General features: G+C 31.5%; 1 protein-coding gene across 1 annotated transcript in view; it reads left to right on the forward strand.

Moving 5' to 3' along the window:
* Positions 1–16,053, forward strand: part of Dhc1 (dynein axonemal heavy chain 1) — a 50,655-nt gene that overhangs the window by 15,074 nt on the left and 19,528 nt on the right. The window contains exons 21-53 of the mRNA XM_074118931.1: positions 136–312; positions 616–814; positions 1,343–1,578; positions 1,652–1,711; positions 1,785–2,006; positions 2,101–2,367; positions 3,675–3,887; positions 3,963–4,162; positions 4,246–4,563; positions 4,642–4,849; positions 4,933–5,094; positions 6,011–6,235; positions 6,324–6,496; positions 6,959–7,137; positions 8,241–8,428; positions 8,505–8,699; positions 8,791–8,929; positions 9,081–9,238; positions 9,643–9,761; positions 10,197–10,324; positions 10,594–10,790; positions 10,862–11,047; positions 11,376–11,476; positions 11,565–11,752; positions 11,849–12,126; positions 12,204–12,444; positions 13,693–13,898; positions 14,209–14,372; positions 14,441–14,563; positions 15,011–15,203; positions 15,281–15,411; positions 15,519–15,667; positions 15,745–15,914. Coding sequence (XP_073975032.1) covers positions 136–312; positions 616–814; positions 1,343–1,578; positions 1,652–1,711; positions 1,785–2,006; positions 2,101–2,367; positions 3,675–3,887; positions 3,963–4,162; positions 4,246–4,563; positions 4,642–4,849; positions 4,933–5,094; positions 6,011–6,235; positions 6,324–6,496; positions 6,959–7,137; positions 8,241–8,428; positions 8,505–8,699; positions 8,791–8,929; positions 9,081–9,238; positions 9,643–9,761; positions 10,197–10,324; positions 10,594–10,790; positions 10,862–11,047; positions 11,376–11,476; positions 11,565–11,752; positions 11,849–12,126; positions 12,204–12,444; positions 13,693–13,898; positions 14,209–14,372; positions 14,441–14,563; positions 15,011–15,203; positions 15,281–15,411; positions 15,519–15,667; positions 15,745–15,914 — 6,093 coding nt within the window. The remainder of the gene's footprint in view (positions 1–135; positions 313–615; positions 815–1,342; positions 1,579–1,651; positions 1,712–1,784; positions 2,007–2,100; positions 2,368–3,674; positions 3,888–3,962; positions 4,163–4,245; positions 4,564–4,641; positions 4,850–4,932; positions 5,095–6,010; positions 6,236–6,323; positions 6,497–6,958; positions 7,138–8,240; positions 8,429–8,504; positions 8,700–8,790; positions 8,930–9,080; positions 9,239–9,642; positions 9,762–10,196; positions 10,325–10,593; positions 10,791–10,861; positions 11,048–11,375; positions 11,477–11,564; positions 11,753–11,848; positions 12,127–12,203; positions 12,445–13,692; positions 13,899–14,208; positions 14,373–14,440; positions 14,564–15,010; positions 15,204–15,280; positions 15,412–15,518; positions 15,668–15,744; positions 15,915–16,053) is intronic.

Here is a 16,053-nt window from a genome sequence, read left to right on the forward strand (position 1 = left end):
TGTCCTTTGTCGCCTTCCATACCCTCTGTAAAAAAAAAATCCAAGTAGAAAGGAGAAGGTTGGAGGCGATTGGGTGTGCCTGGGAAATCAGGTGGAAACAAAGCTTTGGCTAACTTTGTATCTCGGCTAGATCAGAGTGAACCCAGCAAAGAAGATGCTAAAACAAGACGTCGTCGTCTCTACAGACTTGCTTCAAACACAAAACCTCCATTTCCACATCAAGGACGCAATTTTCATTCACATATTATGGAAAACAAAGAAGTTGTCAAAACGCTGTCACTATTATCGACGTGCGTGCATCCCATAAAAGTGGTATGAATTTTAATTATCTCTTACTGAATTAAAAAATAAAACAATAAATCCTTATTGAAAATTACTCGGCTTTGCTTTGTCAATTATTAAAAAGGAAAATTTCAATTCCACCTCAGCAGATTAGCACTCACTAATCATTATAGGATAGAATCATTATAGGATGTACATTATAGTAAAATTATAGGACGAAAACTATTTTGTTCCAAATATCTATATTATTTTAAATAATTTATTATTCACTCATTTGAGCTGTCCTCTTAAAAGGTTGTTACATATACAGCAATTGATTTTTATTCATTTAAGGAGTTACAAAATTACATAGACAAATGGAAACCATACAAGATGTTGTGGAGTTCAGATAGCATTGCTACGATTAAAGATGTAAATAAGATCAGTCTTTTGGACTGCGAGCTATCACTTCTAAGACATGTTGAACTGGACAGTAATCTAGAGCTAGAAGCAGACAGAATTACATTAGCAGATACTATTGCTATTTACACTGGTAAAGTACTTAGAACTTTAATTTTATTGCTTATTAAAATATTTTCTCAAGTTAACGTTCTGTACAAAATAATAATAAATTCTAATCCTGTAGCAAAAAGAAATTCACCATTTGTGTTTCGTTTGAAGGAATTCGAAAAAGAATAAAGTAATTTTTGCACATCAGAATTTGCTTGTGGAATACCAAATGGTATATTTATTTCGATCTGTTGATAATTTTTGGGAATGATTCATTGTATTTAATTCTAACATAAATCTAAAATTACATGTATTTACATTTTTTTAAATCTATAAAAGAATATTTTTGCAAATACCTATTTTTTCAGGCGGGATTTACGTCCAACTTCGCATATCCAAGTATTGAGTTCAATTTGTTCACCCGTACGGGAAATTAATTGTGTTTTGCATGGTTCTGAGTTTGAAAAAAGTTTGCTAATTGAGTTTATAGAAGCGCAGAAAAAAAGGAGAGAGGGAAAGAGTGCTTTACGTTATTTTATTATAATTTGAATTGACTTTAAAATTTTTGTAGGGCAGTTGAAACTAGGTTTAACGATGGAAATAAAAACAAGTACACATAAAATTGGCCAGATTGTTCGTAAAAAATACCATCGTGAAATGGACTACGTTTACGCTGTAATGAGCGAAATGGAAAGAAAATTAGATCGTCCCATAAGAGATTTAGATGACGTCCGTATGATTATGGAAACGCTAAAAAAAATAAGGGAACAAGAAGTCGATATGGAACTTCGTATAGAACCTATTGAGGTTATAAAGATAATATTTACTAAAAAAATTATCTTTATTACTAAATGTAAGGTAATAGTTCCTTTAAATTTAGGAGGCTTTCAATATTCTAACAAGATTTGAGCTTCCGGTGGACAGAGAAATCTTGGAACAGGTACCCGGTTACATTTATCATGCATAACTTTACAAGCTTTTTAATCGCAAAACATAATTAAATTTTTTAATAGGTTGACAATTTGCGTTATACGTGGCAACAATTGTTGGGACGTTCGATGGAAGTGAACACACTTCTTTTAGCTATGCAACCCCACTTCCAAGAAGAGCTACAGGCTAATCTTGAGAAATTCAGAGTTGATAGTGAAGAATATATATGCCAGTATAAGACTTGTGGACCTATGAGCCCAGGCTTATCGCCTCGTGAAGCAAGTGACAGACTGATTATGTTTCAAGTAAGCAAATCTTTAAAGATTAAATTTTTATCAAATTATTTTAAGTTCAACTTTCTCAAACTTTATTTTCCTGTGTCACAATTTGAACCAACAGAATAGATTTGACGGCATGTGGAGAAAACTACAGGCTTACCAGAGTGGAGAAGAGTTGTTCGGCTTGCCTACTACAGATTATCCTGAATTGGCTCAAATAAGGAAAGAACTAAATCTTCTCCAGAAACTATACAAGTTATATAACGATGTTATTGACAGAGTTAGCAGTTACTATGATATACCATGGGGAGAAGTAAACATTGAGGAAATAAACAATGAACTAATGGAATTCCAAAACAGATGTCGTAAATTACCAAAAGGCCTGAAGGTAAATGCATTTCCCAAAATATGTAAATTTGTATATAAAATCCCGATGAATTCATCTTTTTTATCAGTACACCCAGCACAGGGTAGAGGAATCCATCTTGAGAGCGTCCTCTCCTTGTTTGTATCGCCATGGCGCGTTTGTATATAAAAATCTGTGCACCTGCTTTCTTTAAATAGAAACTTATCCAATCACCAGTTAAAGAACACCTTTTCCTTTCTTTCGAAGTAATCTTCTAGAATTTCCGACGGCACTGCAAAGGCTTCCTCATCATCAAAGAAACATCTAGGACGTATCCTATCCTATTTACCTGAAGTTGCTCACACGATTTTCAAATGTATACAGGTTGATTTGGATGAGTGAGTCGTTCCTTAGTGGTTAATCAGTATCATACCCAGCTTTTCTTCTGTCTTTTTTGATCAAAGAATAATATTAGTCTGAAGCCTATAGTCTGAGTTATCATTCATTTCCGTTCTTCTCAATTCTGACCTTCCTGTTCAGAGCAGAGTGCGAGCAAAAGAGATCAATAACCTTTGAGGGAACTTGAATCCTCAAAGAGAAAAAGGCAATTCTAGAGGAATTTGAACCCTCAACCACCAAAACTTCTTTCCTCCACAACTTGAAGAATTCGCGCTAAGAAGTAAACGTGTAAGAATTCGAATGAGGCCTAATTCGAACTATTTCACAGTTTGAACCTACTGTGTCCAACTCAGTTTTTCAAAACCACTCACTTACTTCAGTTTTCTTGCCTCATATTTTGGCATCGACGGCTTGATAAAAAGATCTAAGAGATAGTGATTTAACAATTTACAAGAAAAGGGAAAGAGTTGCCCAACTCAATAAACTCAACGGGAATTGGTCGTTTACACCATGAGAAGGTTGTTTTTAAGTTTATTAATTCTTTCGTAATTTAGAGTTTAAACTGAATAAAACTTTTGGAAGGAAGTAAAATAAAGAAAAATATCTAAGATAAACTCACTTCAGTGAACTTATAGAATGGCATACAGAATTGTTGCAGGTAAGGAATATGATCTTGGAATACTCCAAAAGTTTCAAGTTCTTAATCTAGAAGATAGTTCACCAGAAAGGGAAAATCCCCGGGGGTTTTTCTGCTTTCATTTTTAATATCAAAAGTGTATTTTATTTTAATTTTTCGTGGTTTATTTCGTTAATTTTTGTCTGTTAAAAGGAGAAATATGTTCTTTAGTTCTGGCCGATTTTAGATCTTATAATATTGTAATTTTCCGTACTCTTAAATAACAGTATTTAAAACGCATTTGAATACTTTTTTTTAAATGTTATTTACTTAGGAATGGCCTGCATTTTATACACTGAAACGAACTATTGATGACTTTAATGACATGTGTCCATTACTTGAGTTAATGGCAAATAAAGCTATGAAACCTAGACATTGGCAGCGCATTATGGAAGTAACTAAACACACGTTCGATTTGGAAAGCGAAGGTTTTTGCTTGAAGAATATCCTTGCAGCTCCACTTTTAAAATATAAAGAAGATATTGAGGTATACTTAACTTACTTATATAAGTATTTGTCATAGTTCGAGTTTTTAAAAAATTGTTACAAAAAATCAATTTAGGATATATGTATCTCCGCTATGAAAGAAAAAGATATAGAAGCCAAATTACGCCAAGTAACAAATGAGTGGTCTGTACATGAGCTTACTTTCATGACATTTAACAATCGTGGAGAGCTGCTTTTGCGAGGCGATACCACTGCAGAAACCATTGGCCAGCTGGAAGATAGTCTTATGGTTTTGGGATCATTGTTATCCAATAGGTATGAGTTTCTTCTGTTGGTATCAAATTTATAAATCTTTTACTAGCATAATAATGTTTAGTAATCTCAAATTGTATTTACAGATATAACGCGCCATTTAGAAAACAAATTCAACAGTGGGTTTCTGATCTCAGTAATACAAATGAAATTCTGGAACGTTGGTTATTAGTGCAGAATTTATGGGTATACTTAGAAGCGGTGTTTGTTGGTGGAGATATCGCGAAACAACTTCCAAAAGAGGCCAAACGTTTCAGTAAAATTGATAAATCTTGGCAAAAAATTATGCAACGTGCTCACGAAACCCCAGGAGTTGTGTCTTGCTGCGTTGGTGATGATATGTTGAAACAGTTATTGCCTCATCTCCAGGAACAGTTAGAGTTGTGCCAAAAATCTCTCAGCGGGTACAAATAGTTACTAGCTAAAATTATCAGTATAATGGCTGTCAATAAAATAAACTTTAATCAATCCTTGATTTTTAGGTATTTAGAAAAGAAAAGAATGATGTTTCCGAGATTCTTCTTCGTATCAGATCCTGCATTGCTAGAAATTCTTGGGCAAGCCTCAGATTCTCATACTATACAGAATCATTTACTCTCTATTTTTGACAACACACGTTACGTTAAATTTCACGACATTGAATACAACAAAATGATGGCCATAATATCATCAGAAGGGGAATCTATTCCAGTATTTTAAGTTTTATAAAAATTAAATGTGAGATATACTCCATTTTGTTTTTTTTTTTTTGCAATTCACTTATTTTCTTAAAGCTTGAGAGACCTGTTCGAGCAGAAGGAAGCGTAGAAACTTGGCTTATGTCACTACTACAGTCGTCACAACAATCGCTGCATGGCATCATTCGAAATACTCATACCATGACCAATGATGCAAATTTCAACATATTGTCATTCTTGGACAAAATTCCAGCCCAGGTATTTGTTTGAAAATATAATGTGTAAACGAATTAATGGTATATGTCAATCTCATTGAACTTAGAAGAAAGTATCCATTATTATTAGTAATTAAAATTTTACTATCTCATTAACTGTCTTCTGTTCGAACTTTTTACATTTGCTGAGTACCATTCAAGAATGCTGAAACAGAGATCAAATTCAGCGCAAAAAAAGTTGCTGAAAATGAACTAAGCAGGCTGAATCTTTTGTAAATAATGCATATCATCATAAATACGTTTTGTGTATTGTACCATAAATACTTTTCTTACAGCGTTTTAATTTCAAATAATTCATTTTATGCGTATTTTTTAGATGCATGAAGCGAAAAGCCAAGATTCAATGCTAATCGCTATTTTTCCTTATACCTACCCAAAAATGCTCTTACTGTTTAAAACAAGAGGTAACACGTACCAATTAGAATTTTTTTTTAAAAAATGGTTCAAAAATCATCCTGAAGTACTGTACTGTAGGTCTATAAATTTTTCGTGCTTTTGCATATCAAAGTCGGCCCTGCTTAGCGAATATTTTTTCTTATTTTCTCAACTGCAGTATATTTCTGCTATAAGTGAAGCTGATACAACAAGATACTTATTATAAACATGAGTAACGTGAGGGGAACGTTCACCCATTGGTGCAACTCCCAAAGAAGAACAGTTCACTATTGTGCACTTCATTTAGAAGATCGCGTGGCCACCGGCATTTCTTGGAGTATTTCCAGGCAATGCAGTAAGTTGGGATAATAGCGGATCAGGATGTGAGGTCATTGAATTTAATGTAACGAGATCTCGGGAGTGTATGTTAAATTAAAAATATTTTAGTAATAATTTTTGCAACACCATTGCTTAAATAGAAAAGAATGTTCAATATACGAATAAATCAAAATTGTTTTTATAAGGTGGGAATTTTGGGTATCCAAATGATTTGGACCAGAGATGCGGAAAGTGCCCTGCAACAAGCAAGAAGCGATAAGAAATTAATGCCAGAGACCAACAATAAATTTTTAGAACTTTTAAATACATTGATTGATCAGACAACTAGAGAATTATCTAAATTAGAACGAACGAAATTCGAAACATTGATTACAATCCATGTGCATCAGAGAGACATATTTGATAATTTGGTAAATTAATTATGATTATTTTTAGCTTAAATAGTTACTTTACTAAAAATTAATTTGATTATTATTATTTTTTATTTTTTTAATGTAGGTTAGACTTAACATTAGATCGGTTAACGACTTCGAATGGTTGAAGCAATGTCGCTTTTATTTTAAAGAAGATATAGATAAAACATGGATTGCAATAACAGACGTTACTTTTTCATATCAAAATGAATATCTTGGATGCACTGAACGACTTGTCATTACTCCATTAACTGACAGGTATTTCATTATAGAGATGTGGATTCTTGATTAATACGTGTTATTTTACTTCTAAGATTGTCCTTCTTGACACCATTCTTCCATAGAGACGAACTACAAAGTAATTAAAGTTTATATTACGGAGGAAATAGCTGATTCATAGATCCATTATGGTTTTTGGGCCAGTATTTTTACATTGCAATGTTAAAAAAAAAATGTACTAAGTAAATGAATATAGCAACAAGTTAGGATTTGCCCACATCGTGCAAATTAGTTAAACATCTTAAGTATTAACAGCCCTGTTTGTGTTACAAAAAAGTGCCAATGTAATTACTCGTTTTTTAATTGCTCTTACTTGTCATGAGAAAGAGACTATGCAATTCATGCAGATTTTTTCAGACAATTGGTTTAGTTACCATCAAAATATTTCTTTAAAATTTCTTGTCAACAATTTGACTTTGAGAATTCGCTTCTTTTTTTTAGGTGTTACATTACTCTGGCTCAAGCACTTACCATGAGCATGGGCGGTGCACCTTGTGGTCCAGCAGGAACTGGTAAAACTGAAACTGTTAAAGACATGGGCAAAACACTTGGCAAATATGTTGTTGTCTTCAACTGTTCTGACCAAATGGACTACAGAGGACTAGGAAGAATTTACAAAGGTATAGTACTTTATTTCTATATAGATCAAACATTATTTGTGTTTTGATTTATCGCACGGAAGTTTTTCAGAACATACCGACTTCAAGCATAATCACTGCTTCCAGCAACTCTGTCTGTATTCTACAATATGTTTGCAGAGCAACTCCGAAAAATTTAATCTAATGCCTTCCTGTAACTTTGCAAGTAGCGCGTATCGTGATCATTGTTCAAATTTAATTTAATCTTAATAATCGAGAATTATGGTCCAATAGCAATAGTTCCAATGGAATAAAAAATAATTTTATCCCTCACATGGCTAGTAAAATATACAATAAAATTGCAGTAATTAGGAATTAGAAACTTAGACTTTTTAAAAACATTGTTTTTATTACAAAACAGTTTCTATAATCTAAATGAATTCTTAAATCAAAACTGGAAAGAATCACACATTGAACTAGAATGAACTTGTATTTATAAAGTATTTACTGTTTAACTAAAGTTTACTTCTCGGCTAAAATTACTAATTTTAGTGTTATTAATTTGTATTAACGTGCCTTTTTATTTATAAAAAAAAGTGCACAAGCAAAATAAACTATATATCTAATATTGTAGGCTGATTAGATAAGACTTACAATTATTTAAGAGTATTAAAAATACTAAACAAGTCCATAACCTGACATCTGCGTCAACTTTATAGAAGACGATATCATGGAGTGAGAGAGAAGTTGAGTCTGAATACTCGGATACCTTTTTATGTTATAAGCTGAGCACTCTAGTCAGGAAAAACTATTTTAATAGATCGACAATTTAGTACACATGTGAAATATAATCTATTAACTGCAGATACACAGCGGTACAGTTATACTTGGAAAATTATTTGGATCCCTTCTGAGGCCTTACCTAGGAAGGGCTGTACTGAGTTTCTTCTTCTTTGTTTGTACGAAATCTTTATACAGCCAAATAATATACTACTGCGAAACTAGTTATGACACTTACTTCAGAAACCATGTATACTGGAACTTAGTACTTTTCGTTGTTAGAGTCTAGAAAATTATTTCAATATTTATCAGTGTTCTAGGACAAAAATTTATATAAGAAATATATATTTTTTATCGCTTTCTAGGTCTAGCTCAATCTGGTTCTTGGGGATGTTTTGATGAATTTAATCGCATTGAATTGCCAGTGCTATCAGTAGCTGCACAACAAATTTCAGTCGTCCTGGCTGCAAAGAAAGAAAAGAAGAAGACATTTACATTTACTGATGGTGACGTGATTGAACTTTGTCCAGAATTTGGAATTTTTATAACAATGGTAAATTTAATGTTTTGATTCCTCCACATATATATATATAGTTGACCAGTCTTCTGTACCTGCATGTTTCCTGCAGAATCCTGGCTATGCTGGTAGAAAAGAACTTCCTGAAAACTTAAAGATCCAATTCAGAACTGTTGCTATGATGGTACCAGATCGGCAGATAATTATAAGAGTTAAGCTTGCTAGCTGTGGATTCCTAGAAAATATTACTCTTGCCAGAAAATTTTATACATTATATAAACTTTGTGAAGAACAGCTTACGAAACAGGTGATCTTAATTCTTCAATTTTTTTTTCTCCTCAATTATTATGTTAATTGTGTTGCAATCTAAGTGAAAACTTTTTGTCTACTTGCATTAGGTGCATTATGACTTCGGATTGAGAAATATTTTATCAGTTCTTAGATCTCTTGGAGCAGCAAAAAAAGTTAATTCTAAAGATTCTGAAAGTACTATTGTAATGAGAGTCTTAAGGGACATGAATCTGTCTAAATTGATAGGTATATTATGAGCTTACATAAAACCCACTTAAAAAATTTAATAACATATTTTTTTTTCTAGAATTATTTTTCTTAATTCAAAAATGAAAAAGTCAAATAATTAAAATGAGAAAACCTCAAAACTAATAGTAATATGTTGCACAATCTTTAGATGAAGATGAACCATTATTTATATCATTGGTAGCAGATTTGTTTCCAAATCAAGCTTTGGAAAAAACTTCTTATGTTGAACTGGAAGAGGCAGTTACCGAACATCTTATGGAAACTGGCCTTGTTTTCCATCCTCCTTGGGTGCTGAAAATCATTCAGGTGCCTTTATTGATAAATCTAGAATTGTTAAGATGTAGGTTAAATTTATAGAACCTAATTATTTTGGTAATTTTATCTAAGATTATTTTCGTCGTATATTTTTTGTTTTTCTTGATTGTTATCAGTTTGGAACATTGAACTATTCAGAGTTTCGTCAAATGAGATTCTGTAGAATTATAAAAACAAACAAGGATACTAAATGACGTAATAATATTATATTTAGTGTGATCTAATTAATCATTTTGAAAATTATTGCAAACCCGTATTTTGTCTGAACCAAAAAAATAAATAAACATGCTTACTCAGAAATAATCCTAGATAAAGTTACATCCCTCTGGCGAACTATTAAGATGTGTCTGTAAAAACTGCATAATATGTCTTTGTAAAATGTACATCATTATTAGCTTTATGAGACCCAACGAGTACGTCACGGCATAATGACTCTCGGGCCAGAAGGTGCGGGAAAGACAACATGCATTCACACACTTATGGCAGCCTTAACAAAATGTGGGGATTTTCACAGGTATTTTAAGTGTTTTTAAATGTAATCGACTTGTATTCTAAATTGTTCGTTTACGAACTGTTAGAAATTTATTTTTTTAATCACTTATTTCATAAATTTGTTCTGAAAAAGATTGGCGAATCTGGACCCTTAAGATATCACTAAATATAAAAAATTAAGAATCCCGTGAAATTGATTATATCTCTTTTGGGCAAAAAAGTTTTACTTGAATATGTGAATCTATTTACCAGAAATACGATAAAACCTTAATAATTATTTCAGCAATAATAATAAACATATCGTAATGAACAACTTCATTTGCCTCTTGTGCGAAAAATACAATAGTTAAAAAGTTAAAGCATTTAATTTTACTTTGCACAATCTCTAAAGTAGTAATAACAATTCTTGAATCACTTTTTCTTTCAAAAATGTTCATAATCCTTTCTCTTTTTAAAGAGAATTGCGCATGAATCCAAAAGCCATAACAGCTGCCCAAATGTTCGGAAGGTTGGATGTGGCGACCAATGATTGGACTGACGGCATTTTTTCGGCATTATGGAGGAAAACCTTGAAGCTGAAAAAAGGTAATGAATTTAATTACAAATTTTGGGCCCCACGATAGCCGAGCGTCTGAGGCGGGCCAGCAAAGTTGAGTTTCATTACCGGTTTAGACCTTGGAATTTATTTAATGGTTCATAGGAATTTATAATTTGCTATCCACCTCCGTCCACGAAAAAATGATCGGTAATTGGACATAAAGCCCGCCTGTAAAATAGGCATTACTTTAGTTTAAGCAAAAATTTAATATTAAACAAACAACAAAAGAAAACAAATTAAATCATTTCCTTAATAGGCGAACATGTGTGGTTAGTACTTGATGGACCTGTCGACAGTATTTGGATTGAAAACCTGAATTCAGTGTTGGATGATAATAAAACATTAACATTAGCTAATGGAGATCGATTGAATATGGCTCCCACATGTAAGATAATTTTTGAACCACATAACATTGACAATGCCTCTCCCGCTACAGTTTCTCGAAATGGAATGGTTAGAAAGCACCAACATTGTTCTTTTATTATTATTTTAAATATTTTATTCATGAAATGAATTCAAAATAGGTATATATGAGCTCATCAGGACTTGATTGGGAGCCAATAATTGAAGCTTGGCTGAAAACTAGATCACCAATAGAACAGGAAGTATTTAGACGATTATTCGACCAAACCTTTAATCTAATATACACCTGGTCAACTCAAACTCTTAAGTTCAAAATGAAGGTTCTTCAATGCAATATTATTCAGCAGGTTTGCCATTTTGCTAGTATTAAAACTGTCTTTTACAACATATAAGTTCATCCGCTAAATGTAGTACAACAGCCTTGCCTTCTCATTTTCATTATTTTGTGAATATAATTTTTTTTTCTTAAAAAGTGGCGTTTTCATGGTCTAAAAAAATTCTGCAACATCCAAAAAATGAAAATTTGAAAATTGTCTTTGGTAAACGTATTAAATTTTCCCTTAGATACTTTCTGTGTTTTAGGAAGAGAGCAAATTGTTATTTTTTAAAGTTTACTATTCTTACACATTTTATTGAAATACAAAAATCAATTTCACGAAATTCCTCATCTTCTAGATGATATATATAATGCAAGGATTAACGTCATCAGATGAACAGCCGGAAGACCTGGAACAACATGAAGGCAAAGAGGAAATCGCTTCGGCTCCCTCTATTCAGTAATTTATTATACCTACTAACTAATTTGAACAATATGTTATATAAAAATTTATAATACAAGAATTTATAATTTTTTTTTTTATACAGATTAACTAATGACTTTTTATCTCGAACATATTTATTTTCTATTGTGTGGTCTTTTGGAGCATTTCTTGGTAATGAAGATAGGGAGAAGATAAGTGATTTTATCAAAAGTTCTCTGTCATTTCTTAATTTGCCGCCTCCAAACCTAGATGTGGAGTACACACCGTTTGATTGTGGAATATCAAAAGATGGTCTGTGAAAAGTTTTCATATATGAGTCGGCATAAATATAGCTTTGAGTTATGTAATTCAGGAATAATTATTATATTATTAATTTAATTATTTTAGGAAAATGGGAACCTTGGAGTAAAATGGTTCCTAATTATTCATATCCTGACACCAGTACACCTGATTTTAACGCTATTTTAATACCAATTTTGGAAAATGTTAGAACCGATTTTCTAATAAATTGTATAGCAAAACAAGGAAAAGCTGTATTGCTAATAGGAGAACAAGGATCAGCTAAAACTGTTATGATGAAGTCGTTCATCAAAAAATTAAGCCCTAGCAGATATTTAAACAGAGCGTTTAATTTTTCTTCTGCTACTAGTCCATATCAGTTCCAGGTTATAAACTGTTCTTATTTCATGCTCTTACTGTTTACACAAATTTTAATATACATATTTATACCTAATATTTTCAGAAAACAATTGAAAGTTACATTGAAAAAAGATTGGGCAGCACATTTGGTCCTGCTGGTGGGAAAAAAATGATAGTATTTATTGATGATATAAATTTACCAGAAATAAATGAATGGGGTGACCAAGTGACAAATGAAATTGTTAGACAAACAATGGACATGAATGGATTTTACAGTCTCGAAAAGCCCGGAGAATTTACAACCATCACTGACATGCAGTTTGTAGCTGCAATGGGGCAACCTGGTATTCCAATAATCTTAATTAGCGTAGCTTCCTATTTGGCTCCTGATCCTGTGGATGAAGGAATGATTACAAGTTTTTTTTTTCTTTCACTTGTTTTCGGAAGAAAAAGTCCTGATAACTTTGAAAAATGCGCAGAATTTTAAAGAGGCATTCGCTTTTCCGCTTATTCACGCTTCTTGCCTTCAAATATTCTCCAAATTCTCCCTATTAGAGAACAACTTTATTGTTGTTTGCAAGAAGGAAAACCTTCTTATTTACTTTAAACATGACCATCTGTCAGGATGGTCCAGAGATATTTCTACTGATAGATTGTCATCTCTCCAATTCAATTCATTATACATGCATGTATTTAGATTAAAACTTATTTCAGAGAGTCTAGTGTATATAATTTTACATATTAATAAAATCTTCCCTTAAGTTACGTGTTTTAAGGGTTTTTGAAAAAGAAATACTCTTGCTTCAGACAAATTAAAGATTTACCTTTACAGAGACAATTGCCTCGTAAAGTTTATCTCGTATATTAAAAATGGCACCCAAAATTGAATTAGAAAATCTGCAATAATCTTTTTATATTAAAGTTCTACCAAAACAGTGATAAATACTACTGCAATTTACACACATTAGATTATTAATTTCCTTTATTATTTTTAACTAACATGAATTACAGTCGCAAAATAAATAAACAAATGAAAAAAATGTTCTGACATTTTTAATTACCGAAATTACTTTTTTAATGTTGTAAATATCTTTAAAAAAATTAAACATTTTAAATCATTTCTAGACCATAAAAGTCATTTTACAGCACCAGTAGTTTAGTAGACAAAACTATTTAATTCATTAATGGAGTATATTTGTAACAAACGTTGGATAGTAAGTATAGGATTCCTATGTATGCAATTAATAATGAATATAATGAGTATAAAGTGGACGTCTAAAATAAAAATGATCCAAATGTTTTAAAATGATCTGTTACACAATGAGTAAATACCATAATTCTCAAAAATATCTTTATCGCCTTTAAAGTACAGCCTAATGCCGTATTTAGGAGAGTGAAGTTAAGTAAATACAATGATCGGTCACATCAGTTATTTTGAGAGTGAAAGAGTATTTTGTGGAAATGTTTTTCCTACGACGGATATGTAATTATTTTTCGTCATATTGTGATGTTATTTTTGAATTTTTACGAGATATTTTTACGATTATTATTATATAATGAACACAAATATAATTCCATTATTTTAAATACAGGCGGTGGAAGAAATGATATTCCATCCAGATTAAAGCGACAGTTTTGCATTTTCAACTGTACCTTGCCCTCAGACACTTCCATTGACAAAATATTTCGTATAGTTGGCGAAGGACATTATAATCTGAAACGAGGGTTTGCTTTAGAAGTTAGACAATTAGTAAAGAAATTGGTGCCTCTGACGAGAAAATTGTGGCTAGCAACAAGGGTAATACACAAGTCATATATATTTTCATTGTTTTAACAGTTATAAAATGTGAATTAAAATTTTCATCAGTGATTTCTAAATTTTTGTATGAAAGAATACATTCAGTTTGATACATGTTCTGTGTAATATCATTTCTAACTATAATTGATAATACAAAGAAATGTCAATGATTTTTGAAAATACATTAATTTCTTGATTAGATATGTATATTTAATAAGTTTGTTTAGTTTTAATTTTATTTTTAAAATGAGTATTGTAGAATTAATGAATTTGAAAACTAAGTTAATGGACGATTTCATTCTAATTTCAGTTGCAACTGTTACCAACGCCAGCGAAATTCCATTATGTTTTTAGTCTTCGGGACCTTTCACGAATATGGCAAGGTATGATAGGAACATTGTCAAATGTAATTGAATCAGAACGTGCTTTAATGTTACTTTGGAAAAATGAGTGTACAAGAGTGTTTTCTGATAGGTAATAAATTACAATTATGTTAATTAAGTATATTTTCTGAAAGTATTTAAAGTTGATTTTGTTATCAGATTTACTCTTATCAAAGACAAAGAATGGTTTGATAACAAATTGTTGGAAGTTATTGTAGAAAATCTGGGAGTGCAGTATAAGGAAATGTCAGATCTTAATCCACCCTTCGTTGATTTCATGAGGTATTTTTTATTATGTTATTGGTAAATAAAATGTTTTTGGGGACAAACTTATTTCACATTATAGCAGTTTTACTTTTATTGTCTCTAGTTATTCTGTAAAGTGTGTCTGTCTAAAACGTGAATTGTAAAAAGAAAATTATAGACTTCGGTGGTCTTAAATTTTTTAAACTTTAATGTTCATAGAGTTTCTGGAACAATTTAGATCTTTGTAGAACGTTCTAGAAAAAAATACAAACAAACATATTGCGAAAGTAGAACATTCCAGCATTGTCTAGACACAATATAGCCTGTTCCTCTAAGATCTATAATATTTGTAGGGCCAATAATTTAAAAAACGGTACAAAATGTTCAAAAATATAAAAATCTAATAAGTGAAAACGAAGTAAATTAAGCAAAATTATTGTTTCTCTCGTGATGTGATACTTAGATAGAACAACTTTTACTTAGGGATGCTCCAGAACCAACGGGTGAAGAAGGTGAAGATACAGACATGGAATTACCAAAAGTTTATGAACCTGTTTGGGATATTCACGAACTTCAAGAAAGATTGGAGATGTTTCTTTCGCAGTTTAATGAAATGGTACGAGGGGCTGGCATGGATCTAGTTTTCTTTCCAGACGCAATGCTTCATTTAGTTAAAGTAAACAAATATAATTTACTTCTGAAGTAACAAGAGTTTTATGTTATTGAATACTTCAATGTTTTAAATTTGATTAGGTGTCTAGAGTGATTAGACATCCTAGAGGAAATGTTATGTTAATTGGAGTTGGTGGTTCTGGAAAACAATCACTCACTAAATTAGCATCATTTATTGCTGGATATAAAACTTTTCAAATTTCACTTTCAAGGTAGAACCTTTAAATTATTCTAAAGAAAAGGTTAAAAAGTGAATAACTACCTTAAACCATACATTTAAATTAGCACCTGACACTTAATTGTTTATTGATTAATTCAGGTCTTACAATGTAGCTAACTTTTTGGAGGATTTGAAATTTTTGTACCGCAGCTGTGGAGTCCAGGGTAAAGGGACTACATTCATATTTACGGACTTAGATATTAAAGAAGAAATATTTTTAGAATATTTGAATAACATATTATCTTCTGGTAAGTGGTAAATTTCTATGGGTAATTTTTTGTCTTTGAAAATACATTGTTTACATATTTTTATATTTTAATTAAAGGAGTAATATCAAATTTATTCAATCGGGATGAACAGCAGGAAATCATTTCTGAATTAAGTCCCATAATGAAACGAGAAAACCAAAAAAGAACTCTCAATACGGAAATTGTTATGGAATATTTTATACAAAGGACTTGCCAAAATCTGCATGTTGTATTTTGCTTCTCACCAGTAAGTATTTTTGTGCGCATTAACAACACATAACATTTAACAAAAAATTATTGTTCTGAACATGGAAACTTAATGAAATAACTATAACCCACTAAAATCTTGTACGAAGCACATAAAGAGAATATTCGAAATTGTTATT

This window comes from Rhodnius prolixus, unplaced genomic scaffold (assembly GCF_049639745.1).
Source record: "Rhodnius prolixus isolate KJV_2025 unplaced genomic scaffold, Rpr scaffold_2, whole genome shotgun sequence".
In the NCBI taxonomy this organism is placed as follows: Eukaryota; Metazoa; Arthropoda; class Insecta; order Hemiptera; family Reduviidae; genus Rhodnius; species Rhodnius prolixus.